The sequence below is a fragment of the Rhineura floridana genome, chromosome 1, assembly GCF_030035675.1.
Source record: "Rhineura floridana isolate rRhiFlo1 chromosome 1, rRhiFlo1.hap2, whole genome shotgun sequence".
NCBI lineage: Eukaryota > Metazoa > Chordata > Lepidosauria > Squamata > Rhineuridae > Rhineura > Rhineura floridana.
The window spans coordinates 69,937-97,168 of record NC_084480.1 but is presented as its reverse complement, the minus strand read 5'-3'; the positions used below and the strand labels follow the sequence as shown (position 1 = coordinate 97,168).

Genomic DNA, 27,232 nt, shown 5'->3' with positions numbered 1-27,232 from the left:
TCAGAGGCAGCATGCTTCTGAAAACCAGTTGCCGGAAGCCTCAGGAGGGGAGAGTGTTCTTGCATTCGGGTCCTGCTTGCGGGCTTCCCTCAGGCACCTGGTTGGCCACTGGGAGAACAGGATGCTGGACTAGATGGGCCACTGGCCTGATCCAGCAGGCTCTTCTTATGTTCTTATGTTCTAAAATGGAGTCCCTCAAGGATAGGTATTGGGACCTGTGCTTTTTAACTTGTTCATAAATGATCTAGAGTTAGGGGTGAGCAGTAAGGTGACCCATTTCAATCTGGGTTCAGGCCTGGTTATGTGGCTGAATTGGCCTTAGTCGCCCTGATGGATGACCTTTATAGGGAGAAGGACAGGGGCAGTGCAATCCAGTTATTGTTCCTTGATCTCTCAGTGGCTGTGAATACTGTTAACCATGATATCCTTCTGAGCCAAATTGGTGAGATGGGTATTGGAGGCACTGTTTTGCAGTGGTTCCGATTCTAACTCCAAGGTCGTTTTCAAAGAATACCATTGGGTGATTGTCTTTAGGCCCCCTGGAAGTTGTGCTGTGGGGTGCTGCAGGGTACCACCTTGTCCCTAATGCTGTTTAACATCTATAAGAAGCCCTTGGGAGCAGTCATCAGGAGATTTGGGGTGAGGTGTCAGCAGTATGCTTATAATACCCAGCTCTATTTCTCTGTGACATCTGAATCGGGAGAGGCCATGCAAGCCCTGGACAGGTGCCTGGACTTGATGGTGGGCTGGATGAGGGCCAATAAACTGAATCTGAATCCTACAAGATGGAGGCACTGTGGCTTGGTGGTTCCCAAGTTTGAACAATTGCTCAATTTGCTGCTTTGGATGGGGACAGACTCTCTCTGAAAGAGCAGGTTCATAGTTTGGGGGTGCTCCTAAGGGGGAATGTTATATATCCACACATATATAATCATAGATATTAAGAAGGTATATGTTTTAGAATCACAAGGAACTAAGCAATAGGCCACAGGCCTTTTTGAGACCACAAAATCTAGTCTCACAGAGGGGCAAATGAAGTTCAGCCTGAACCCCTCAACCCTGGATCCGTGACTCCATTTCATTTACAAGTCCCATAGATATAGATATATATGTTAAGAAATATACTTAGAGAACCCTAAAAACCCTAAATCTTAGCATTTAGTTCAGACCTGTGAGAAAGGTTTGAAGAAGCAGGCAATTCAACTTAGTTTGAACTCTTGTTTCCTTGCCAAGACTTGGCCGATGCGTAACTGACATATATTAATTAGCATATAGTTTAGGATGAAAAGGGCATTTAATCTGTGAAAAGGCTGTGATTGATTTGAATGGGTAGAAATCACTTATATGTGATTCTTGGGTAGAGCAATAATGCCATCTAGGGGAAAAAGCTTTACAGCATAATTAAAGGGTTTACTAAGAGAAATGGAGAGATTTAAAAATTGATTTGTAATATAATCCAGTATGTTAACTTGTAATACTACATTATGTGTTTTATGAATTTGAGGAGCACATTGCTAAGAACATAAAAACCAATAAGAGAGAGACCTCGGGGTTGTAGTGGACAGCACAATGAAAATGTCGACCCAGTGTGCGGCAGCTGTGAGAAAGGCAAATTCCATGCTAGGGATAATTAGGGAAGGTATTGAAAATAAAACAGCCGATATCATAATGCCGTGGTATACATCTATGGTGCGGCCGCATTTGGAATACTGTGTACAGTTCTGGTCGCCTCATCTCAAAAAGGATATTATAGAGTTGGAAAAGGTTCAGAAGAGGGCAACCAGAATGATCAAGGGAATGGAGCGACTCCCTTACGAGGAAAGCTTGCAGCATTTGGGGCTTTTTAGTTTAGAGAAAAGGCGGGTCAGAGGAGACATGATAGAAGTGTATAAAATTATGCATGGCATTGAGAAAGTGGATAGAGAACAGTTCTTCTCCCTCTCTCATAATACAAGAACTCGTGGACATTCAAAGAAGCTGAATGTTGGGAGATTCAGGACAGACAAAAGGAAGTACTTCTTTACTCAGCGCAGAGTTAAACTATGGAATTTGCTCCCACAAGATGCAGTAATGGCCACCAGCTTGGATGGCTTTAAAAGAAAATTAGACAAATTCATGGAGGACAGGGCTATCAATGGCTACTAGCTATGATGGCTGTGCTCTGCCACCCTAGTCAGAGGCAGCATGCTTCTGAAAACCAGTTGCCGGAAGCCTCAGGAGGGGAGAGTGTTCTTGCATTCGGGTCCTGCTTGCGGGCTTCCCTCAGGCACCTGGTTGGCCACTGGGAGAACAGGATGCTGGACTAGATGGGCCACTGGCCTGATCCAGCAGGCTCTTCTTATGTTCTTATGTTCTAAAATGGAGTCCCTCAAGGATAGGTATTGGGACCTGTGCTTTTTAACTTGTTCATAAATGATCTAGAGTTAGGGGTGAGCAGTAAGGTGACCCATTTCAATCTGGGTTCAGGCCTGGTTATGTGGCTGAATTGGCCTTAGTCGCCCTGATGGATGACCTTTATAGGGAGAAGGACAGGGGCAGTGCAATCCAGTTATTGTTCCTTGATCTCTCAGTGGCTGTGAATACTGTTAACCATGATATCCTTCTGAGCCAAATTGGTGAGATGGGTATTGGAGGCACTGTTTTGCAGTGGTTCCGATTCTAACTCCAAGGTCGTTTTCAAAGAATACCATTGGGTGATTGTCTTTAGGCCCCCTGGAAGTTGTGCTGTGGGGTGCTGCAGGGTACCACCTTGTCCCTAATGCTGTTTAACATCTATAAGAAGCCCTTGGGAGCAGTCATCAGGAGATTTGGGGTGAGGTGTCAGCAGTATGCTTATAATACCCAGCTCTATTTCTCTGTGACATCTGAATCGGGAGAGGCCATGCAAGCCCTGGACAGGTGCCTGGACTTGATGGTGGGCTGGATGAGGGCCAATAAACTGAATCTGAATCCTACAAGATGGAGGCACTGTGGCTTGGTGGTTCCCAAGTTTGAACAATTGCTCAATTTGCTGCTTTGGATGGGGACAGACTCTCTCTGAAAGAGCAGGTTCATAGTTTGGGGGTGCTCCTAAGGGGGAATGTTATATATCCACACATATATAATCATAGATATTAAGAAGGTATATGTTTTAGAATCACAAGGAACTAAGCAATAGGCCACAGGCCTTTTTGAGACCACAAAATCTAGTCTCACAGAGGGGCAAATGAAGTTCAGCCTGAACCCCTCAACCCTGGATCCGTGACTCCATTTCATTTACAAGTCCCATAGATATAGATATATATGTTAAGAAATATACTTAGAGAACCCTAAAAACCCTAAATCTTAGCATTTAGTTCAGACCTGTGAGAAAGGTTTGAAGAAGCAGGCAATTCAACTTAGTTTGAACTCTTGTTTCCTTGCCAAGACTTGGCCGATGCGTAACTGACATATATTAATTAGCATATAGTTTAGGATGAAAAGGGCATTTAATCTGTGAAAAGGCTGTGATTGATTTGAATGGGTAGAAATCACTTATATGTGATTCTTGGGTAGAGCAATAATGCCATCTAGGGGAAAAAGCTTTACAGCATAATTAAAGGGTTTACTAAGAGAAATGGAGAGATTTAAAAATTGATTTGTAATATAATCCAGTATGTTAACTTGTAATACTACATTATGTGTTTTATGAATTTGAGGAGCACATTGCTAAGAACATAAAAACCAATAAGAGAGAGACCTCGGGGTTGTAGTGGACAGCACAATGAAAATGTCGACCCAGTGTGCGGCAGCTGTGAGAAAGGCAAATTCCATGCTAGGGATAATTAGGGAAGGTATTGAAAATAAAACAGCTGATATCATAATGCCATTGTATAAATCTATGGTGCGGCCGCACTTGGAATACTGTGTACAGTTCTGGTAGCCTCATCTCAAAAAGGATATTATAGAGTGGAAAAGGTTCAGAAGATGGCAACCAGAATGATCAAGGGGATGGAGCGACTCCCTTACGAGGAAAGGTTGCAGCATTTGGGGCTTTTTAGTTTAGAGAAAAGGCGGGTCAGAGGAGACATGATAGAAGTGTATAAAATTATGCATGGCATTGAGAAAGTGGATAGAGAAAAGTTCTTCTCCCTCTCTCATAATACTAGAACTCGTGGACATTCAAAGAAGCTGAATGTTGGAAGATTCAGGACAGACAAAAGGAAGTACTTCTTTACTCAGCGCATAGTTAACCTATGGAATTTGCTCCCACAAGATGCAGTAATGGCCACCAGCTTGGATGGCTTTAAAAGAAGATTAGACCAATTCATGGAGGACAGGGCTATCAATGGCTACAAGCCATGATGGCTGTGCTCTGCCACCCTAGTCAGAGGCAGCATGCTTCTGAAAACCAGTTGCCGGAAGCCTCAGGAGGGGAGAGTGTTCTTGCACTCGGGTCCTGCTTGCGGGCTTCCCCCAGGCACCTGGTTGGCCACTGTGAGAACAGGATGCTGGACTGGATGGCCTGATCCAGCAGGCTCTTCTTATGTTCTTATGTCTTTTCCCTAGTCTGTGTGGTTTTAAAATGTAGCTCAGTGTTTTAAACATAATCCTCTTTCATAAGTAGAGTATTTTATAAGTTGGGAGTGGGATTTCATATAGAAAATACAAGGAATCATAGAATTGTAGAGTTGGAAGGGGCCTATAAGGCATCAACTCCAACCCCTGCTCAATGCAGGAATTCAAATCAAAGCATTCCCAACAGATGGCTGTCCAGCTGCCTCTTGAATGCCTCCAGTGTCAGAGAGCCCACTATCGTATGGCTCTAACAGTTAGGAAGTTTTTCCTGTTGTCCAGTCGAAATCTGGCTTCCTGCAACTTGAGCCCATTATTCCATGTTCTGCACTCTGGGATGATCAAGAAGAGATCCCAGCCCTCCTCTATGTGACACCCTTTCATGTACTTGAAGAGTGCTTTCATATCTCCACTCAGTCTTCTCTTCTCCAGGCTAAACATGCCCAGTTCTTTCAGTCTCTCCTCATAGGGCTTTGTTTCCAATCCCCTGATCATCCTTGTTGCTCTCCTCTGAACCTGTTCCAGTTTGTCTGCATCCTTCTTGAAGGAAGACCAGAACTGGATACAGTATTCAAGATGAGGCCTAACCAGTGCTGAATAGAGTGTAACTAATACTTCATGTGATTTGGAAACTATACTTCCGTTAATGGAGCCTAAAATAGCATTTGCCTTTTTTACAGCCACATCACACTGTTGGCTCATATTCAGCTTGTGATCAATGACAATTCCAAGATCCTTCTCACATGTCATATGGCTGAGCCAAGTATTCCCCATCTTATAACTGTGCATTTGGTTTCTTTTTCCTAAGTGTAGAACTTTGCACTTATCCCTGTTGAATTTCATTCTGTTGATTTCCACCCAATGCTCCAGCCTATCAAGGTCCCTTTGAATTTTGTTTGTCTTCCATGGTATTAGCTATGCCCCCCAATCTTGTATCATCTGAATGAGAAGCCCCTAAAGCAATGTAATAGAGCTGTGGTGTTCATGAACTTTCAGTCACCCTAAAGCTAAGCCAAACCCAACTTGGCACCATTAATATTTCCAAATGTACCTGGGTCAGCCTGGATGAGCAAGAACAATGAGAGGGCTGGTATGCCTGAAAGCTCACTCACAATAGCAGAATGTAAGTGTATGGTAGTAACTGGTTTCAACTGGCCTGAAAGACCATTAATCAAGGTGGACAGCAGAACAATGGTCATATTAATAAGACAGACAGAAAATTGGAATAAGAAGTATATTACCTAAAGCTTTCTGATTGGTTTGGAACAATTGCAGAAAGGAGGAACTGTGATGATGTTTTGTGGGCAGGAACTTGTGGGATTGGTGAACTACTGTCACATGCTGTAACTGTACTGTATAAAAGAGCCTGCACACAGTGTCTTAGTGCAGTCCTCTCCAGCTTTTCTGGGAGGTTGACCCTGCATATGCTTGTAAAGAATAAAGGCCTACCTTTTTGCTTCAAGCCTGTGTCTTCCAATTTCTTCAAGGACCCCCAGCAAAAGATCCCAGTGGAGAAAAAATCTCCATCACTCCCGGATCCATCTTTGTTGCTAGAGGCTCAGATGTTCTCTGTTGCTGTTGTTGTTGTTATGTGCCTTCAAGTCGATTACGACTTATGGCGACCCTATGAATCAGCGACCTCCAAGAGCATCTGTCATGAACCACCCTGTTCAGGTCTTGTAAGTTCAGGTCTGTGACTTCCTTTAGGGAATCCATCCATCTCTTGTTTGGCCTTCCTCTTTTTCTACTCCCTGCTGTTTTTCCCAGCATTATTGTCTTTTCTACTGAATCATGTCTTCTCATGATGTGTCCAAAGTATGATAACCCCAGTCTCTGTTGCTAGGAGTGGCTTTTACCAGCTTTGGCTGGTAAGACAGCTGCAGCTGTTTCTGGACCAGGATAGCCCGATGACTGTTGTTCATGCACTGGTAACCTCCAGGTTGAATTACTGTAATGTGCTCTGTGTAGGGCTGCCCTTCAAGTTGGTTCGGAAGCTGCAGCTGGCAAAAAATGCAGCAGCATGACTGCTCACTGGGGCAGGGTATCGCAAACATGTCACCCCACTGCTGAAAGAATTACACTGGCTGCCCATTACCTACTGAGCCAAGTTCAAGGTTCTGGTTTTGGTGTACAGAGCCCTATACAGCTTGGGACCAGGATACCTGAAAGATCATCTTACCCCTTATATACCCAGTTGTTATTTGTGCTCTGCAGAAGGCCTCCTGCAGAAACCAACTTATCTGGAGGTCCGTTCCACACAACATAGGAAGCGTACCTTTAGTGTTGTGGCACCTACCCTTTGTAATTCCCTCCCCTCGAATATTAGACAGGCGCAATCTCTGTTATATTTTCGATGCCTACTGAAGACCTTCCTTTTTCAACAAGCCCTTTAAGTAGAGACCTTTTCCCAATCTGTGTCTGTATTGGAATTGCTTTTTAAGATGTTTTTAAAGATTTTTTAAAATATAGTTTAAAGTCTGTTTTCAAGGTGTTTTAGTGTGCTTTTAGTGTTTTATTTGCCGCCCTGGGCTCGTTCTGGGAGGAAGGACGGGATACAAATGTAATAAATAAATAATTGTATACATTTCCATCCTGTCACCTGACTCGCCCTTGTTCCCTTGCCGCCAACATGATGCTAAATAAAAGGGCTGAGAACAGAGCTAGAGCTGACCAGTTAATTTCTCCCCACAAGCACTGGTGTCAACAGGAGGAAATTTTTTTAATGAAAAAAACAAGGAAAAATGGGAGGGGATGGCAGAAGCTGCCTCCCCCTCCTGCCCTGGCTTGCAATGAGCTGGCAGGGCATAGAAAATGTAGCTAGTTACAGGATAGATTTTGTGTCCCCCCAACATAGGATTGTGCTGTAAGTACTCAATATGCTGCATATTCATATTTTTATTGATTATGCTTATGGAAGCAAAACAAATCAAATACATGACTTTGGTGGCGAACTGGGAGGAGACTTAAAGGCGCATAACAATAACAAGGCCTCCATCTCCGTCACCAGGAAGGCTCTCTCTCTTCGCGCTGGCTGCCAGGCCAGGGAAAGAGGGCTCCGTTACTGAGCTCAGTTTTGACGTGAACCTGCCTGCATAGAGCAGGCGATCCCCCCCAGCAGAAGCCGTGGGACGGAACGGGAGAAAACTCTGGCCAGCTGCGACCTCCGTCAAGACTAGGCGTAGAGAGCCAGTCCCGCAGAAAAGGGCTTACGCTGTGTGGGGGGGAACGGACACGGTCTGGGTCGCGCAGGGGAATCCTCTTTCCATGCAGGCCCGAGGATTCAGGGAGGGCATTTGCGGGCGCCCCAAAGCCCAACTCATCGCCCAAAGCCTCGCGCCGGCGGAGGCGTCGCCGCCTTCCTGCCAGCAAGCAGCGAGTCTGCCCAGAGGCAGGCGGCGGCGGAGAAGGAAGAGAGCCGCGGCTCCCCACGCCTGGCCGACCAGCCGCACTCCCTGGGCGGGGCCAGGGACACAGGAAGGGGCCGGCCCCATCCGGCCGTTTGAACGCGCGGCGGGTTCTGGAAAGTCCGGGCCGGCGAAGGTAGGTTGCGCCGCGAGAGCGCGGGGCCCGGGCCTCCTTCTGACCCTTTTGTGCTGCTTGGTGCTTCCCGAGAGGGGTTTGGAGGGGACCCAGGGAGCCCGCCCCCGGCTCTTCTGCCCCGTTGCTGACTTTAGGCGGGGAGGGCGCGGCCGTCGGCTGGCCTGGAGGTGGCCGAGCCGCGCAGCCTTTTGCGTTTGCGATCTAGAGAGGCACGGCCAGACAGCTGCGAATCCCTTTCTTACCTAAAGCTGCCGTCCTAACTGCTTACCTTGGAGAACCCCCACTGAATTCCATAGGATTTACTTCTGAGTAAGCTCGGTGCGGGTTGCGCTTAAATCTTTGGAGGCCGCGAGGTGCTCTCCACGGGTGGGCGCAGGAGCCCCTCTCCTCCGGGGTCTAAAGGGTGAGGCTGGGCTCTTGTTGGGCCAGAAGGGATCTCAGGGAGGGGCCAAGCACGGGACGGTGGGGGCATCGCCCAAGCACCGGAAGGTTTGCGGAGCGAGCGGAGTCGGACGGCTTTGGGTGGGAGGACCGGGAGCAGCCCCTCTTCGGGGACTCCGAAGCCCCTTGCCCTTGCGTCTGCCTAGGCCTGGGCAGGCAGGGGGTTCGTTTTCGTTTATATCCTTCCTCCAAAAGGCGCAAGGGGGTGTACTGGGCCCCCAGGCTCCCTCCCCACATTTTATCAGGGAGCTTTGTGGCTGACGAGATTTGACCCATGGTCTGTCAGTTCTAGTCTCATATTGGTACTGTAACTGCTATGCAACACTGTAACACCGCCAGAGGAAGGGTTCAAAATGACTTCCTGGCCCTGGCCCATGTTTTCTAAAGTGGATTGGGGTGCAAACCTGCTCAGAGGACCTTGTGCAAGACTGTACTCCAATCAGGAAAGGGTTCTCTGGCAGGTCTCTCCCTCATTGGCTGCATGTCTTCCAAGGCTCTTTCCAGCTGTAACCAGGGGGCAGAGACTTGTCTTTTTGCTAATATTATTCTGTGCTATACAAATCTATGCCCTATATGGAACACTGTGTACAGTTGTAGTCACCACATCTCAAAATGGATATTGTAGATCTGGGAAAGGTTCAGAAAAGGGCAACCCAAATGTTCAAGGGGATGGTGTGGCTCCCTTATGAGGAAAGGTTGCAGCAGAAATGGCTGTAGCTGTCTTACCAGCCGAAGCTGCTAAAAGGCATTCCTAGCCACTGAGGTCACCTGGGCCTCTAGCAAGAAAGATGGATCCAGGAGCACCCCCAGACTAAGAACCTGCCCTTTCAGAGGGAATACGACCCCATCCAAAGCAAGCAACTGACCAATTATCCGAACTTGGAAACCACCAACCCACAGTGCCTGCGTCTTGCTAGGATTCAGACTCAGTTTATTGGCCCTCATCCAGCCCATCACCGGCTCCAGGCAGCGGTCCAGGGCTTGCACAGCCTCTGCCGATCCAGATGTTACAGAGAAATAGAGCTTGGTATCATCAGCGTACTGCTGACACCTTGCCCCAAATCTCCTGATGACTGCTGCCAAGGGTTTCATAGAGATGTTGAACAGCATGGGGGACAAGGTGGTGCCCTGCGGCACCCCACAGCACAACTGCCAGGGGGCCGAAAGACGGTCACCCAATGCTATTCTCTGAGAGCAACCTTGGAGATAGGATCGGAACCACTGTAAAACAGTGCATCCAGTACCCATCTCACCAACCTTCACCAGAAGGATATCATGGTCAATGGTATCAAAAGCTGCTGAGAGATCAAGTAAGAATAAAAGGGTCGCACTTCCCCTGTGCTTCTCCCGATAAAGGTCATCCATCAGGGCAACCAAGGCCGATTCAGTCCCAATAACCAGGCCTGAACCCAGACTGGAACGGGTCAAGATAATATGTTTCAGCCAAGAGTACTTGCAGTTGCTGCGCCACAACCCTCTTAATCACCTTCCCTAAGAAGGGGGTATTTGTGACCGGTCGGTAATTGTCGCAAACGAATGGGTCCAGGGTGGGCTTTTTCAGGAGAGGTTGGATCACTGCCTCTTTCAGGGTGGCTTGGAACCACTCCCTCCCGCAATGATGCGTTGACCACACCCTGGATCCACTCGGTCAAATCCCATCGGCAAGCTTTAATAAGCCAAGAAGGGCAAGGGTCGAGAGGACATGTTGCTGGCCACATCATCGCAAGCACCTTATCCACGTCATCAGGCCGCGTCAACTGAAACCGTTTCCAAGAAGTTGCAGCAGACGTTGCACTGGACACCTCATTGTGGACTACAGTAGATGTGGATGGGGCATCAAGACTGCTACGGAGGCAAGCAACTTTACCCTCAAAGTGCCTTGCAAAGCTCCACTGGATGGCTACTTGAGGATGTGATAGAGGCAGAGAAGTGGGCCTTTTTCGCTGCCCTCACCACCACACAGTAGGCATGGTTATGATGTTTTACTCGTACCCGATCAGCCTCACAGCATGTCTTTCGCCACTTGTGCTCTAGCCGTCGTCCAGCCTGTTTCATTTCCCTTAACTCACTGGTGTAACAAGGTGCAAACCGGGCTCCACAATGCCAGAGAGGGCACTCGGGGGCAACCGTGTCAAGAGTCCAACGTGCCTTGCTGTTCCACAGCGTGACAAGGGCTTCAACAGGGTCATCTGCTCTATCTACTGGGAACTTCCCGAGGCCATTTAGAAATCCAGTGGATTCCATTAGTCTCTGGGGGGTGGACCATCTTGTTCTGTTCACCACCCCTGCAGGAAAGGATCAGAGCCATAAATCTACACTTCACCAGGAAGTGGTCTGACCATAACAATGGGGTGACATCCACCCTGCCCATCTCCAGACCACCCCTTCCTCCATCTGGAGCAAAAACCCAGTCGAGGGTGTGCCCTGTCCTATGTGTCGGGCCGGTGACAATTTGAAACAGCCCCATGGTCGTCATGGAAGTCATGAAGTCCCGAGCTGGAACACTAGAGGCAGCCTCAGTGTGGACTTTGAAATCACCCAGGATTGTCGTTCTGGGCTCTTCCAACACTACAGCCAAGATGGCCTCCGCCAGCTCAGTCAGAGAAGCTGCTGGGCAGCAGGGTGGACGGTACACCACCAGCAACCAGGTGCAGGCCCTCACAGCCAGCTCCGAGACAGAGTGGTTTCCTGGTGACAGATGGAAGTTCTGTAGACCACAACAATTCCTCCCCACCCTGTCCCTGCAGCCTGTGTTGATCTTCTCCTCCTCTGATGTGATCAGTGGGTTAGGTTCCAGACCCCCACGCTAGAGCTGATCCGCTTTTCAGCGGGGGTCTGGAACCTAACCTGCCATATGAGTGGGGGCCTACTGTATTTTCCACACAGGGCCCATCTACTCCCCCTCTGTCTCACACCCAGGGAGGGCCAGCCTTCTGCCAGTTACAGACACTCTGAAGGCATCTGGCAACTTTCTCCTATCATTCAGTTCACTGCACAGGCTCTCACCCTGTGCAGGAACTACACATGATTAGACAAATTCATGGAGGATAAAGCTGTCAGTGGCTACTAGCCATGATGTCCATGGTCAAAAGCAGTATTTTTCTGAATACCAGTTGCTAGAAATTGCAGGAGGGGAGAGTGTTCTTGAGCTCAGGTCCTGCTTGCGGGCTTCCCCTAATGGGCATCTGGTTGGCCACTGTGAGAACAGGATGCTGTACTGCATGGGCCACTGGCCTGATCCAGCAGGCTCTTCTTATGTTCTTAACCCCTAAATACTGCAACCGTTCCTTGTAGGGAAGTTGCTCTATACTGTTGATCATTCTGGTTGCCATTTTCTGAACCTTTTCCAGCTCTAAAATATCCTTTTTGAGGTGAGGCGACCAGAACTGTACACAGTATTCCAAATGTGGCCACACCATAGATTTATACAATGACATTACGATATCAGCAGTTTTATTTTCAATAGCTTTTCTAACAATCCCTAGTGTGTAATTTGCCTTTTTCACAGCTGCCGCATGCTGGGTCGACATCCTCATGGAGCTATCTACTAGGACCCCAAGGTCTCATTCCTGGCCAATCACTGCCAGTTCAGACCCCATGAGTGTATAAGTGATTTTTTTTTTGCCCCGTCATGTATCATTTTATATTTGTTACATTGGATTGCATTTGCCATTTTATTGCCCGTTCACTCAGTTTGGAGACGTCCTTTTGGAGCTCTTCACAATCCATTTTTGTTTTAACACCCCTGAACAATTTAGTATCGTTAGCCAACGTGGCCACCTCTCTGCTCACCTCTAACTCTCAGTCGTTTATGAACTAGTTAAAAAGCACAGGTCCCAATACAAGAACCATCTTGGGGGTCTCCAATTTCTACATCCCTCCATGAGGAGGAGTGTCCATTTATTCCTTCTCTCCGCTTCCTGCTGCTTAACCAGTTCCTCATCCACAAGAGGACCTCTCCTCTTATTATAATAATGTATTGCCTTCAAGTCGATCCCGACTTATGGCGACCCTATGAAGAGGGTTTTCATGAGGCTGAGAGGCAGTGACTGGCCACAGGTCACCCAGTGAGCTTCATGGCTATGTGGGGATTTGAACCCTGGTCTCCCAGGTCGCAGTCCAACACCTTAACCACTTCACCCCTCTTATTACATGACTACTAAGTTTACTCGGGAGTCTTTGGTCAGGTACTTTGTCGAAAGCTTTTTGAAAGTACACTGTGACCACTGGACCACCTCTATCTATATGCATGCTGAAACCTTCAATATGTCCTTATAGGTTGGTGAGATAGGACTTACCCTGCAGAAGCTGTGCTGGTTTCACTCCAGCACCACCACTCCGAAACGTGAAAAATGGTCATTTATGTCCATCATCAGCGTTTTTTGTCTCACTGATCTGCAAAAAAAGAAAAGGGGCAGGAGAGTTACGTCATGACACTTTATTGTTCAGAGCTATCACAGTGTAGGATCTCAAAAAAGGTCCAGGGTTGTAAGGAAGCACATCTAAGCAGGATTTCTCTACTGTCTTTTTTGTTTATATGGTATTTTATGCTCATTGCACTTGTACATTTTTTTAAAATGTTTTTAATGCTGTTTTGTTTTAATGTATTTTAAGATCTGTTTTCATGATGTTTTAAAGTGTTTTAGTGCTTTGTTTCCCGCCCTGGCCTCCTGCTGGGAGGAAGGGCGGGATACAAATGAAATAAATAAATAATACATTTTGTTAAATCCTGCCCTGATTTTAGGAGAGGCAGTCTATAAATATTTTTATAAATAAAAATAAACAAATCTGTATCATAATACATTTTTAATTTTAAAAACGTCGACTCTTTCCCCAGCCTGCTCTTCTAGTTTGCCTGCCCGGATTTTGAGAGCCCCTTCGGAACCCCAAGTCTAGAAGGCAACCATTCTGCTAGGGACTGATGCCCTGGCACTCCCTGTGCAGCTGTTTTGCAGGTACCTAGTGGCCCCACGTATCCGTTTTCTCTGAAGTATCTTCTCTGAACAATTCACATACATTTATTTTAGTTTATATTCATTATCTGCCATATCTCTGAAGTTCAGGAGGTGGGAAGCATCTTTGAAATAGGTCAAAGTATGCTAAAAAGTGTGTGCGTTGTGCATGTGCGTTTGCCTCAAAGCTTATCAGAAATGGATATTCCCTATCTTGCGTTGGATGTTTCTCTCTCCACTCCCTACCCTGCCCCCCCCCATCTTGCTGTCTGATTGCAGACAGGTTCCTGGGCTGTACTGACAATTGGCTCTCTTTCTCTTCAAGGTCTCTGTCCTGAAACACACAATGAGCACCATCGTTGGGAGCAGCTGCCATCTGGTGGAAGAGCAGAGAGCCCGGTGGGAGAGAAAGCGCTGCCGGACGGCTAAGGAGCTGGTGCAAACAGAGCAGGAATACCTGGACCAACTGGGCTTGGTAGCTGTGGTGAGGAGCTGGGCTGCCGTGCCCTGAATGGGGAGGGGGGTGGCAGGCAGGCAGGGGGCTTCTTCTTAGCTTTGATTCTTGTGTTGATAACATGCAGGCTAAGGCACCCCATTAATCTCCCAGCTCTTTCTCTGCTGACTCTGCTTCCTTGCTTGCTTTCTGCAGTGCTGACTTTTCTTCATTGCCATTAGTCCAGATGTGAGGCAGGGTTGGGTGGTGGGCAGATTTTTGGACTGATATTTATAGAATCATAGAATAGTAGAGTTGGGCCTATAAAGCCATCGAGTCCAACCCCCTGCTTGAGGCAGGAATCCAACTTAAAGAATACTCAACAGGTGGCTGTCCAGCTGACTCTTGAATGCCTCCAGTGTCGGAGAACCCACCGCCTATCTGGGTCATTGGTTCCATTGTTGTACCACTCTATCAGGAAGTTTTTTCTGAAGTTCAGTTTTCCTGATGTTCATCCCACCACCTCCCTAGGTCATTGGTTCCATTGTCGGACTGCTCTAACAGTTAGGAAGTTTTTCCTGATGTTCAGCCGAAATCTGGCTTCCTGCAACTTAGGCCCATTATTCCATTTCCTGTACTCTGGGATGATGGAGAAGAGATCCCGGCCCTCCTCTGTGTGGCAACCTTTCAAGTACTAACATATCTCCCCTCACTCTCCCTCCCCTACATCTATATAAAGCTGCTGGGGGCTATCATTAGGAGATCTGGGCTGCAATGTCACTAGTATGCGGATGACACGCAGCTCTATCTCTCATTCAAATCTTCACCGAGGTTGGCTGTAGAAACCCTATCCAAGTGCCTGGAGTCGGTGAGTGGCTAGATGGGAGGGAATAAGCTGAGGCTGAACCCTGACAAAACTGAGGTACTGTTCGTGGGAGACAAGGGAGGGTTGGGGGATGTTGACCTGGTACTCAATGGGGTACAATTGCCCCTGAAAGACCAGGTCCGCAGCCTGTGGGTCGTTCTCGACTCCCAGCTGTCCATGGAGGCTCAGGTCTCGGCTGTGAGCCGGGCAGCGCTGTATCAACTCCATCTGATACGGAGGCTGCACCCCTACCTTCCCAACCATCTGTTCCCATCTGTAGTACATGCCCTGGTCTCCTCTCGCCTAGACTACTGTAATGTGCTCTACGTGGGGTTACCCTTGAAAACGGTCCAGAAGCTGCAACTGGTACAGAATGTGGCGGCTTGCCTGATTAAAAGCAGCTGCCGGCGAGATCACATCACTCCAGTGCTGAAGGAGTTGCACTGGTTACCAGTTGTTTTCCAAGCCCAATTCAAGGTGTTGGCTTTGACCTTTAAATCCCTATACGGTTTTGGCCCAGTCTATCTGAAGGAGCGCCTCCACCATCATTAGCAATGCCACTCAACTAGATCAGCCTCGAAAGACCTTCTCTTCATCCCACCAGTTAAAACAGCTACACTGGTGAGGACTGGAGAGAGGGCTTTTTCAATTGTGGCCCCCACTCTGTGGAATTCCCTTCCAAACGATTTCCGTCATGCCCCCCTCTATGATGAGCTTTCTCCAGGCCTTGAAGACCTGGCTCTTCAAACAGGGTTTTGGGGTGGGTTAGGTTTTATTATTATTGGTTGAGATTTTAATATTTTAATGTAACTATATGTTTTAATTTGGTACGTCGCCCAGAATGGCTGGATTGCCAGCCAGATGGGCAACTAATAAATTTAATAAATAAAAAATAAATAAATAAACTCTTCTCTTCTCCAGGCTAAACATGCCCCGTTCTTTCAGTCTTTCTTCATAGGACTTTGTTTTCAGTCCCCTGATCATCCTTGTTGCCCTCCTTGGAACCTGTTCCAGTTTGTCTGCATTCTTCTTACAGTGCTGTGTCCAGATATAGATACTGTACTCCAGATGAGACCTAACCAGTGCTGAATAAAGGGGAACCAATACTTCACACTATTTGGAAACTATACTTCTCTTAATGCAGCCTCAGATAGCATTTGCCTTTTTTGCAGCAACAATGCACTATTGACTCATATTCAGCTTGTGATAAATAACAATTCCAAGATACTTCTCGCATGTAGTATTGCTGAGCCAAGTATCCCCCATCTTACAACTGTGTATTTGGTTTTTTTTCCCTAGGTGCAGAACTTTGCACTTATCCCTGTTAAATTTAATTCTGTTGTTTTCAGCCAAATGCTCTAGCCTATCAAGATCACTTTGAATTTTGTTTCTGTCCTCCAGGGCATTAGATATCCCTCCCAATTTTGTATAATCTGAAAATTTGATAAACATTCCCTGTATCTCCTCATCCAAATCATTACTAAAAATGTTGAAGAGCACTGGACCCAGGATCGAGCCCTGCGGTACCCCGGTTGTTACCTCCCCTCAGTTTGAGAAGGAACCATTGATAAGCCCTGTTTGAGTAAGATTCTGGAGCCAACTGTGGATCCACCTGATAGTTGTTCCATCCAGCCCACATTTAGCTAGCTTTCTAATCAGAATATCCAGGGAGGTTACCCAATCAAAACATGAGATACAATTAATCTTGCAGGATTTGTTCTTGATACATCCATGTTGGCTTCTTGTAATCAATGCATTGTTTTCAAGGTGTTTACAGATTAACCACTTTAATCTGCTCCAGAATTTTCCCAGGAATTGATGTCAGACTGATTGGTCTGTAGTTCCCAGATTCCTCCTTTTTGAAGACAGGGACAACATTAGCTCTATTCTAGTCATCCAGCATTTCACACATCCTCATAATTTCGCAAAGATAATAAACAGAGGCTCCAAGAGTTCTTCAGCCAGTTCCTTCAATACTCTTAGATGCAGTTCATCGGGCCCTGGAGATTTGAACTAATTCAGAGTAATTAGGTATTCCTTGACCATTTATCTATCAATCTCAAGCTGCAATCTTTCCCCTTCACCTTGTACTTCTCGTTTGCTAAGAGGGTCATAGACCCCCTTTGGGAGAAGACTGAGCTGAAGTAGGAATTGAGCACTTATGCCTGTTATCATTTTGCCAACCTCATATACCACCATTTCTTTCCTCTGTTTTTTACTATGGATGTACCTGAAGAAAGCTTTTTTGTTGCTTTTGCCATCTCGCTAACCTCAGCTCATTCTAAGCTTTAGCCTTCCTGATGCCATCCCTGCAATTCTATGCTACCTGCCTGTACTCTTCCTTTGTGGCCTGGCCTTCTTTCCACTTCCTGTATGTGTCTCTTTTTGTTTTCAGGTCATCTCTAAACTTTCTGTGAAGCTACATTGGCTTCTTCTGTGGTCTTTCCCCTTTTTTCTTGTTGGAATTGCTTGCCATTGTGCCTTTGGAATTTCCCCTTTTAGAAACGCCTATCCATCTTGGACTCCTTTTCTCATTAGGGTTGCTTGCCGTGGAACTTTACTTACCATTGTTTTGAGTTTATTAAAATCAGCTTTCCTAAAGTCCAGAGTACGCATATGACTATTCTCAGCTTTTGCTTCCTTTAAAATCAAGAACTCAAGTATAGTGTGGTCACTTTCCCCCAGAGTTCCCATAGCTGCCACTTCATCCACTAAGTCATATCTTCTGGTTAGAATCAAGTCAAGGATAGCTGATCCTCTAGTTGCTTCCTCCACTTTCTGTAGGAGAAAGTTATCAGTAACACAAGTCAGGAATTTCTTGGAGGGGCCGTGTTTGGCAGGATTTGTCTCCCAACAGGTATCGGGATAATTGAAGTCCCCCATTACTATTACATCACGCCTCCTCAAAACATTGGCAATTTGATTTTCAAAAGTTTCATTCTCATCTTCTCCTTGATTGAGTGGTCAGTAGTAGACTCCATCCACAATGTTCCTTTTATTCCTTGCCCCATTTATTTTAATTCAGATACTCTCAGTGCAGCTACCCAGCTCATCCTCCTGTATTTCTGTGCAGGGATATATATTTTTAACATATAGAGCGACTCCACCTCCCTTTCTGTTCTTTCTGTTCTTTTTGAACAATTATATCCTTCAGTTGCTGTATTCCAGTCATGGGAGTCATCCCACCGAGTTTCAGTTATACCTATCAAGTCGTATTTACCCTCCTGTATTAAGAGTTCAAGTTCATCCTGTTTGTTTCCCATACTCTGGGCATTAGTACACAGACATTGAAGACCATGCGGTTTATGGTCTGGCTTCCTTCCTACATTTTTATGAAGACTATTACTGGGCTCCATTAGAGCTGTTCTCTCACTTCCTCTTACTGTGCACAAGCCTTTATTAGTGATTACCACTAAGTTTACGTCTCCCTCCCCCTTAGGATTCAGTGTAAAGCTCTCCTGATGAAGTTCTTCATGCTGTAGCCAAAAACATTATTCCCAGTCCTTGTCAGGTGCAACCATCACTTGCAAGCAGTCCATCTTCCAGGAAGTGTAGCCCATAGTCCCAGAATCCAAATTTCTTGCGTCGGCACCACCTTCGTAGCCAGTCATAGAATCATACGTTTGGAAAGGGCCTATAAAGCCATCGAGTCCAACCCCCTGCTCAGTGCAGGAATCCAAATTAAAGCATACCCGACAAGTTGCTGTCCAGCTGCCTCTTGAAGGCCTCCAGTGTTGGAGAACCCACCACCTTCCTAGGTCATTGGTTCCATTGTTGTACCACTCTATCATGAAGTTTTTCCTGATGTTCACTTGAAATCTGGCTTCCTGTAACTTGAGCCCATTATTCTGTGTCTTGCACTCTGGCACAATCGAGAAGAGATCCTAGTCCTCTGTGTGGCAACCTTTCAAGTACTTGAACAGTGCTATATCTCCCCTCAGTCTTCTCTTCTCAAGGGTAAACATGCCCAGTTCTTTCAGTCTCTCCTCATAGGGCTTTGTTTCTAGTCCCCTGATCATCCTCGTTGCCCTCCTCTAAACCCGTTCCAGTCTGCCTACATCCTTCTTAAAGTGGGGTCCAGAACTGGAGGCAGTACTCAAGATGACGCCTAACTAGTGCCGAATAGAGGGGAAACCGTACGTGGAGTATTTTTCTTTCCCTTTCTACTCTCTTCTACTTCTCTTCTTCTTTAAACTTACAGGTTAAGGAAAAGTCCAAATCTAAGGCAGTTTACAACCATTTTAAATAATAAGCAGTGTAACATTTTTTTTAAAAAAAAATAGAACACAACAGAAAGGAGGAGTGCAAATAGCAACAGCAGCAAAAACAAACCCCTTTCAAAGCTGTAATACAGAATTCTCTACTGAAATAAAGTCTGCCTTCAGTGCATGCTTAAAGTGAGGAAGGAGAGGGCAGATGCATAAGCTGAGGAGGGTGAAGTGCCAACCCATAGCACTGACCCCATGGATTTGGCAACGTAGATTAGGCAACAAAATGTTGGCATGTGGGGCAGATCTGTTGGCTGGGAGGGAGGGTTGCAGCAAGTGGGCCCCAGAAAGAAGAGGAAAGCCCTGGGCATTGCAACCTTCTCTGGATGGCTTAAAGATTTAAAGATTTTTGTTGTTGTTGGTCTTTGTTTTTAGCAATGTGCTCCTCTAATAATAATAATAATAATAATAATAATAACAACAACAACAATAACAATAATAATAATAAATTGGCATCTCTTATTGTCTGCTTGTATTTCTTTGCCAGAGTTTGTGTTCTCTCCTTATTTGGACAAGCCTTCCATTGTTTGAAGGAAGCCTTATTGCCTCTGATAGCTAGGCCCTGACTCAGCAGTTTTGGTGACCCACTCCAGCGGTTTTCCACGTGTTTATACTGGCCTGCTAGTAGTGTGTTTGTTCAAGAACAAGGCTTTTGTCTGTCTTATAGCGGTAGGATGTGTCTTCACTACAAGAGGGGAGGGAGGGGGATCCGGGGGGCTACCATTAGTGTTGTATAGGGCAGAGGGAGATACGGAGTAGGGAGGCAGTTATGTTATCAGGGGAGAGGGGTATGCAACAGAGTGCTGGTTGACCCAAACTGTCTCCCCGTTTAAATACCCTGGATAGCCGTGGTGACATTCCCCCGGGGCTGAAATTGCTGCTTGTGAATGCCAGGTCGGTGAATGGTAAAACAACAGCCATTCAGGACTTGATCCTGGATGAGCATGCCAACCTGGCTTGTATTACTGAGACCTGGTTGGATGAAGCTGGGGGGGTTAATCTCTCTCAGCTTTGCCCACCAGGTTTCTCTGTGCAGCAGCAGGCAAGACCTGGGGGGCGGGGAGGTGGAGTCACAGTGGTCTATCGGGATACTATCTCCCTGACCAGGTGCCCTACCCCACAGTGTCCAGGGTGTGAGTGTGTGTATTTGAAGCTGGGTGGTCGGGACAGATTAGGGATTCTGTTGGTGTACCGCCCACCCCGCTGCTCAACAGTCTCCCTGAGCTAGCCGGGGTGGTCTCGGGGCAGATGTTGGAGTCCCCTCGGCTTGTGGTGCTGGGGGACTTCAACATTCATGCCGAGGCCGCCCTGTCGGGAGTAGCTCAGGACTTCATGGCCTCCATGACAACCATGGGTCTGTCCCAAGTAGTATCTGGCCCCACTCGTGTTGCTGGCCATACCCTGGACCTTGTTTTCTGTGTGGAGGGGGATGATGGTGATCTTGGTGTGGAGGAACTTTCTGTAGTTCCTTTGTCATGGACAGATCACTACCTGGTGGGGTTTAGACTCACTGGGACTCGGAACCTCTGCAGGGGTGGGGGACCGATTAGGATGGTCCGCCCCAGGAGGCTGATGGGTCCGGATGGTTTCCTGATGGCTCTTGGGGATTTTCCTGCCACCTCGGCAGGCGATTCTGTCGAAGCTCTGGTTGACCTCTGGAATGGGGAAATGGCCAGGGGGGTGGACATGATCACTCCTGAGCGCCCCCTCTCACGAAGTGGAGCCAAACCAGCCCCTTGGTTTACCAAGGAGCTGGCAGTGATGAAACAAATGAGACGGAGACTAGAGCGACGTTGGTGGAAGACTCGGAGCGAGTCTGACCGAACACAGGCTAGAGGCTATTTGAAGGCCTACTCTGTGGCAGTGTGGGCAGCAAAGAAATCATTCTTTTCTGCCACCATTGCATCTGCGGGGAGCCGCCCAGTGGAGCTGTTTCGAGTGGTCAGGGGTCTTTTATATTCTGGCCCCCAAGAGGGTAATATAGATCACTCAACAGCCCGCTGCCAAGAGTTTGCACAGCACTTTGCAGATAAAGTCGCTCAGATTCGTTCCGACTTAGATGCTATAATTGATACAGTCTCAGGGGATGTAACTTTGGCTCCTGTCTGTCCAATAATGATGGATTCTTTTCAATTTGTACAGCCCGAGGATGTGGACAAGATCCTTGGAGAGGTGAGAGCCACCGCATGTCTGCTAGACCCTTGCCCTTCCTGGCTTATAAAAAGTGCCAGAGAGGGACTGGCTGAGTGGGTGGGGGGAGTGGTTAATGCCTCCTTACACCAAGGCAGAGTTCCAGGTTACCTAAAGGAGGCAGTTGTAAGGCCTTTGTTAAAAAAGCCCTCCCTGGACCCCTCCATAATAGATAATTACCGGCCAGTGTCCAATATTCCATTTTTGGGTAAGGTAATAGAGTGTGTGGTGGCCTCCCAGCTCCAGGGATTCTTGGATGAAACAGATTATCTGGATCCATTTCAATCTGGTTTCAGGCCTGGTTATGGGACAGAGACGGCTTTGGTCGCCTTGGTGGACGACCTACGCAGAGAACTGGACAGGGGGAGTGTGTCCCTGTTGGTTCTGCTGGACCTCTCAGCAGCTTTTGATACCATCGACCATGGTATTCTTCTGAGCCGCCTTGCTGGGATGGGACTTGGGGGCACTGTTTTGCAGTGGCTCCATTCCTTCCTGGAGGGACAAACCCAGAAAGTGGTGCTGGGGGATTCCTGTTCGACCCCTTGGCCATTGGCCTGTGGGGTCCCTCAGGGCTCAGTTTTATCCCCTATGCTATTTAACATCTACATGAAACCGCTGGGAGAGGTTGTCCGGGGGTTTGGAGTTCGGTGCCATCAGTATGCTGATGACACCCAACTCTATGTCTCCTTTCCACCTAATTCCAAGGAAGCTGTCTTGGTTTTAAACCTGTGGCTGGCGTAGTGGTGGACTGGATGAGGGTGAACAAATTGAAGCTTAATCCAGACAAGACAGAGGTGCTCCTGGTCAGTCGTAAGGCGAATCAGGGACTGGGATACAGCCTGTGCTGGATGGGGTTACACTCCCCCTGAAGACACAGGTTCGCAGTTTGGGTGTGCTCCTGGACTCAGTGTTAAATTTGGAGTCCCAGGTTTCTGCAGTGGCCAGGAGTGCTTTTGCACAATTAAGATTAGTGCGCCAACTGCGCCCGTTCCTTGAGCTGTCTGATCTGGCTATGGTGACACATTCCTTTGTTACATCCCGCTTAGACTACTGTAACGTGATCTACGTGGGGCTGCCTTTGAAGACTGTTCGGAAACTTCGGTTGGTGCAACGAGCTGCAGCCAGAATGTTAACTGGGGCTGGTTACAGGGACCATACAACTCCCCTGCTGCAACAGCTCTACTGGCTGCCAGTCTGTTTCCGGACACAATTCAAAGTGGTGGTGATGACCTATAAAGCCCTATACGGCTTAGGTCCAGGCTATTTATCAGACCGTATCTCCCTGTATGAGCCTGCCCTGGCCCTGAGATCCTCAGGAGAGGCCCTTCTCTCAATACCCACATCTTCTCAAGTACGACTAGTGCGGACGCGTGAGAGGGCCTTCTCGGTGGCTGCCCCTAGGCTTTGGAATTCCCTTCCTAGGGAGGTAAGAATGACCCCCTCTTTGCAGTCCTTCCGCTGACAAGCAAAGACCTTCCTATTCCGACAAGACTTTGGAATTGAAGGCTAAGGATAGGGCGTGAAGGGTGCTGCATTGCTAATGTCTATTATATCATTTTTAAACTAGTCTGAACTCTTTTAGCTGTATGTGTGTATGGTTTTAATATTGGAAATGGTTTAATCTTATTTTAATGTAGACTTTGTATGTTTTTAATTATATGTGTTTTTTATCTGGAAGCCGCCATAAGTTCCAGTTTTGGAAAAATGGCGGGGTATAAATAAAGATGATAATAATAATAATAATAATAATAATAATAATAATAATAATAATATTTGACTGCTACATTGTAGCTGAGCTATTATTGTGGCTTAGAACAACCCGCAAGCATTCCGGAAAATTTGACCACCTTCATTTTTCCATTCAACTTCCTTTTTACAAATCCTCTCATTTTTTTGTAGTTTCCTCTTTTCAAGTCAAATGTGACTATGTTGGATTTTCTTGGCAGTTGCTCACTTACATATATGTTGAATTTGATAACATTACTGTCACTGTTCCTGATTAAACAACACTTACATCTCACACCAAGTCCTGGGCACCAGTTGGAGTCCAGGGTTGCCACCCCTCTAGTCAGTTCCATGACCAACTATTGTAGGGCACAGTCATTTAGGGTATCTAGAAATTTTACCACGTTGTGATCAGAATATGCACATATCCAGTCTATGTGAGTGTAACTAAAGTCACCCATTACTAGAGCACTTCCTCCCTTGGATGTTTCCTTGGTTTCCTCCCCTATCTTAAGATCACCTCGGGCATTTTGGTCAGAGGGATAGTAATAAGCGCCTAGTCATATATTACTTGTTGGGTCCAATATTTCCACCCACAATGACTCTGTGGAGGAGTCTTCCCCTTTGTGGATAGAGCAACACCACCACCAGCACATCCTTCCTACAGAGTTTGTATCCAGAGATGACTGTATCCCACGGGTTCTTTCTATTCCACCAGTTTTCTGCTATCCCCACTATATCAATGCTCCTTCTTGCCCATCTTGGCTTGGAGCCTTCTAGCAGTAGTGTAAATATCCTTAAATACAGTGCCTCTCTCCAAGTGCCTTTGGCCCTTGTCTTTTAGCCCACAGTGCTTTAAGCTCTCTGGGAGCTTAAAGGTTCTCCTCATATCCCCAGGACTGCTGGTTGTCCTATCAGTCAGCCTTCGGATCTCCATATGCTGTTGTTAAATGCCAGGTCGGTACAGCATAAGATCTCCCTTGTTCATGATTTAATTGTGGACGAGGCGGCTGACCTGGCGTGCATAACCGAGACCTGGGTGGGTGATACAGGAGGAGTTGCTCTTTCCCAGCTTTGCCCACCTGGGTATACGGTTCAGCATCATGGTAGAGCCGAAGGTCGGGGAGGCGGGGTCGCCGTACTCTATAGGAGCTCTTTCTCACTCACCGAGCACCCTGTACAGGTGACGACTGGATTGGAGTGTCTCCACCTTGCGCTGGGCCAGAGAGACAGGCTGGGAATTCTGTTGGTGTACCGCCCGCCCTGCTGCCCAACAAATTCCCTAACTGAGCTGACAGAGGTAGTCTCGGAGGTATTGTTGCAGTCCCCTAGACTGCTGGTACTGGGGAACTTCAACGTCCATGCCGAGACTGCTTTATCTGGGGCGGCTCAGGACTTCATGGCGTCCATGACAACCATGGGGCTGTCTCAGTTTGTTACTGGCCCGACGCATGTGTCGGGACATACCCTTGATTTGATCTTCGCCACTGGACAAGGAGATGGTGATCTGGAGGTTGGGGTTTTTTCATCTACCCCATTGTCATGGACAGATCACCGCTTGCTGAGGTTTAGGCTTACGGCGACCCTTTCCCTCTGCAAGGGTGGGGGACCTATTAAACTGGTCCGCCCCCGGAGATTAATGGATCCTGAGGGTTTCCAAAGGGCTCTGGGGGATTTTCCGACTGAGAAGACTGGCGCTCCTGTTGAAGCCCTGGTTGAACTGTGGAATACGGAGATGACCCGGGCGGTTGACACGATCGCTCCCATGCGCCCCCTCCTATGTAGAGCTCATGCAGCCCCATGGTATACCCTGGAGCTGAGAGTGATGAAGCAAGAGAGGAGGAGGCTTGAGTGCAGATGGAGGCGGACTCCCGACGAATGCAATTATGCCTTGGTAAGTGCCTGCTCTAAGCGATATACAGCAGCGGTGAGGGCAGCAAAAAAGAGATATTTTGCTGCCAGTATTAAGGCATCACTCTCCCGCCCAGCGGAGCTTTTTAAAACTGTACGAGGGCTTTTACATCTTGGCCCTCGGGATACTATAGAGTCATCTGTAGCCCGCTGTGATGAGTATGCTGGACACTTCTAGGACAAGATTGCTAGCATTCGTCGGGACTTAGACTCCAATATTATAGCAGTTGGATTCAATGAAGCATCCAGAACACGGTCTTGTCCTTATTTATTGGATGAGTTTCAGTCTGTGCAGCTTGAGGATGTTGACAAGATCCTTGGACTGGTGCGGGCGACCACGTCGGTGCTGGATCCTTGCCCCTCTTGGCTGGTGAAAGCTGGTAGGACCGGAACCGCCGACTGGGCCAAGGAGGTAATCAATGCCTCTTTGCGAGAGGGAGTGGTCCCTGACTGCCTAAAAGCGGTGGTAGTGAGACCACTCCTGAAGAAACCCTCCTTGGACCCAGATAACTTGAACAACTATAGACCTGTGGCAAATGTTCCGTTCCTGGGCAAGGTTCTGGAGCGGGTGGTGGCTGACCAGCTCCAGGGGCTCTTGGATGACACTGATTATCTTGATCCGTTTCAATCCGGTTTTAGGCCTGGGTTTGGTACCGAAACAGCCTTGGTCGCCCTGTATGATGACCTTTGTCGGGAGAGGGACAGGGGGAGTGTGACCATGTTGATTCTCCTTGATCTCTCAGCTGCTTTTGATACCATCGACCATGGTATCCTTCTGGGAAGGCTCACGGAGTTGGGAGTTGGGGGTAATGCTTGGCAGTGGCTCCGCTCCTACTTGGTGGGTTGTCAACAGAAGGTAGTGCTTGGGGAACACTGCTCGATACCCTGGACTCTCCATTGTGGAGTCCCACAGGGATCGGTACTGTCCCCTATGCTTTTCAACATCTATATGAAGCCGCTGGGTGCAGTCATCAGGAGTTTTGGAGTGCGTTGTCACCAGTACGCTGATGACACGCAACTCTATTTCTCCTTTTCATCTTCCTCAGGTGAGGCTGTTAACGTACTAAACTGTTGCCTGGCCGCGATAATGGATTGGATGAGAGCTAACAGACTGAAGCTTAATCCAGACAAGACCGAGACGCTGTTAGTGAGTGCCTTCTCTGCCCAGATGGTGGATGTTCACCCTGTTCTGGATGGGGTTACACTCCCCTTGAAAGAACAGGTTCGTAGCTTGGGAGTTCTTATCGACTCTTCCTTGTCTCTTGAGGCTCAGGTAGCCTCAGTGGCAAGGAATGCTTTCTACCATCTCCGATTGGTAGCCCAGCTATGTCCCTATCTGGACAGTGACGACCTCGCCTCAGTCGTTCATGCTCTGGTAACTTCTAGATTGGACTACTGCAATGCGCTCTACGTTGGGCTGCCCTTGAAGACAGTTCGGAAACTGCAGTTAGTCCAGAATGCAGCGGCCAGATTGTTGACACGGACAAGAAGGTCCGCTCATATTACACCCGTTCTGGCTCGTCTGCACTGGCTTCCTATTTGTTTCCGGGCTAAATTCAAAGTGCTGGTTTTGACCTATAAAGCCTTACACGGCATGGGACCGCAATACCTGGTGGAGCGCCTCTCCCAATATGAACCTACCCGGACACTGCGCTCAACATCTAAGGCCCTCCTCCGAGTACCATCCCATCGAGAAGCTCGGAGGGTGGTGACTAGAAATAGGGCCTTTTTGGTTGTGGCTCCCGAATTATGGAATGGTGTCCCCGATGAGGTTCGCCTGGCGCCGACGCTGCTATCTTTTCGGCGCCAGGTGAAAACCTTTTTATATTCCCAGGCATTTTAATGCGTATTATTATATGTATTGTTATATTTTGCTACTGTTTGATTATTTTTGTTTACCTTTGTTGGTTTGATTCTATTGTTTTATTGTATTTATATATTCCTGATTGCTTTATTTTATGTACACTGCCCAGAGAGCCCTTGGGCTTAGGGCGGTATATAAATAAAATAAATAAATAAATAAATAAAATAAATTGCTCCCAATGCCCAGTTCTAACCCCCCCTCCCACCACTGATACCATCATAGACATCTCCCCCTCATCCCTGGGGCTTGATCTGTCCTGAACTGGACCCTCCTCCGCACCTGTTACCTTCTCCCCCGCAATCAGTTTAAAAGCTGCTCTGCCAACGTTTTGATCTTAAGAACCAACAGGTTGGCTCTTGAGGGTAAGCAGTGGAAAGGGAAGACATCTTTTTCTGGGATGGGTTAGATGAGTCTGTTGTCTCGTTACCCACATTGTATGTGCACAGCAGAGAGAGTGATCGAGCTTCTTGTTACTGGAGATCAAAGTCTTTGTACCTGGGAAGTAACTGC

The 27,232-nt window shown here is 47.5% G+C and overlaps 1 protein-coding gene across 3 annotated transcripts in view; it reads left to right on the top strand.

The window, feature by feature from the left end:
- The first annotated feature begins 7,903 nt into the window (after nucleotides 1–7,903).
- ARHGEF39 (Rho guanine nucleotide exchange factor 39) overlaps nucleotides 7,904–27,232 on the top strand; it is a 35,922-nt gene continuing 16,593 nt past the window's right edge. Inside the window, exons 1-3 of one of the 3 annotated variants that reach the window (XM_061612335.1) lie at nucleotides 7,904–8,073; nucleotides 13,352–13,469; nucleotides 13,792–13,950. In XM_061612335.1, coding sequence (XP_061468319.1) covers nucleotides 13,813–13,950 — 138 coding nt within the window. In that variant the 5' untranslated portion in view covers nucleotides 7,904–8,073; nucleotides 13,352–13,469; nucleotides 13,792–13,812. Of the gene's footprint in view, nucleotides 8,074–8,131; nucleotides 8,383–8,456; nucleotides 8,477–13,351; nucleotides 13,470–13,791; nucleotides 13,951–27,232 lie in introns of those variants that run through there. The other 2 variants (XM_061612346.1, XM_061612355.1) reach the window with 2 other exon arrangements.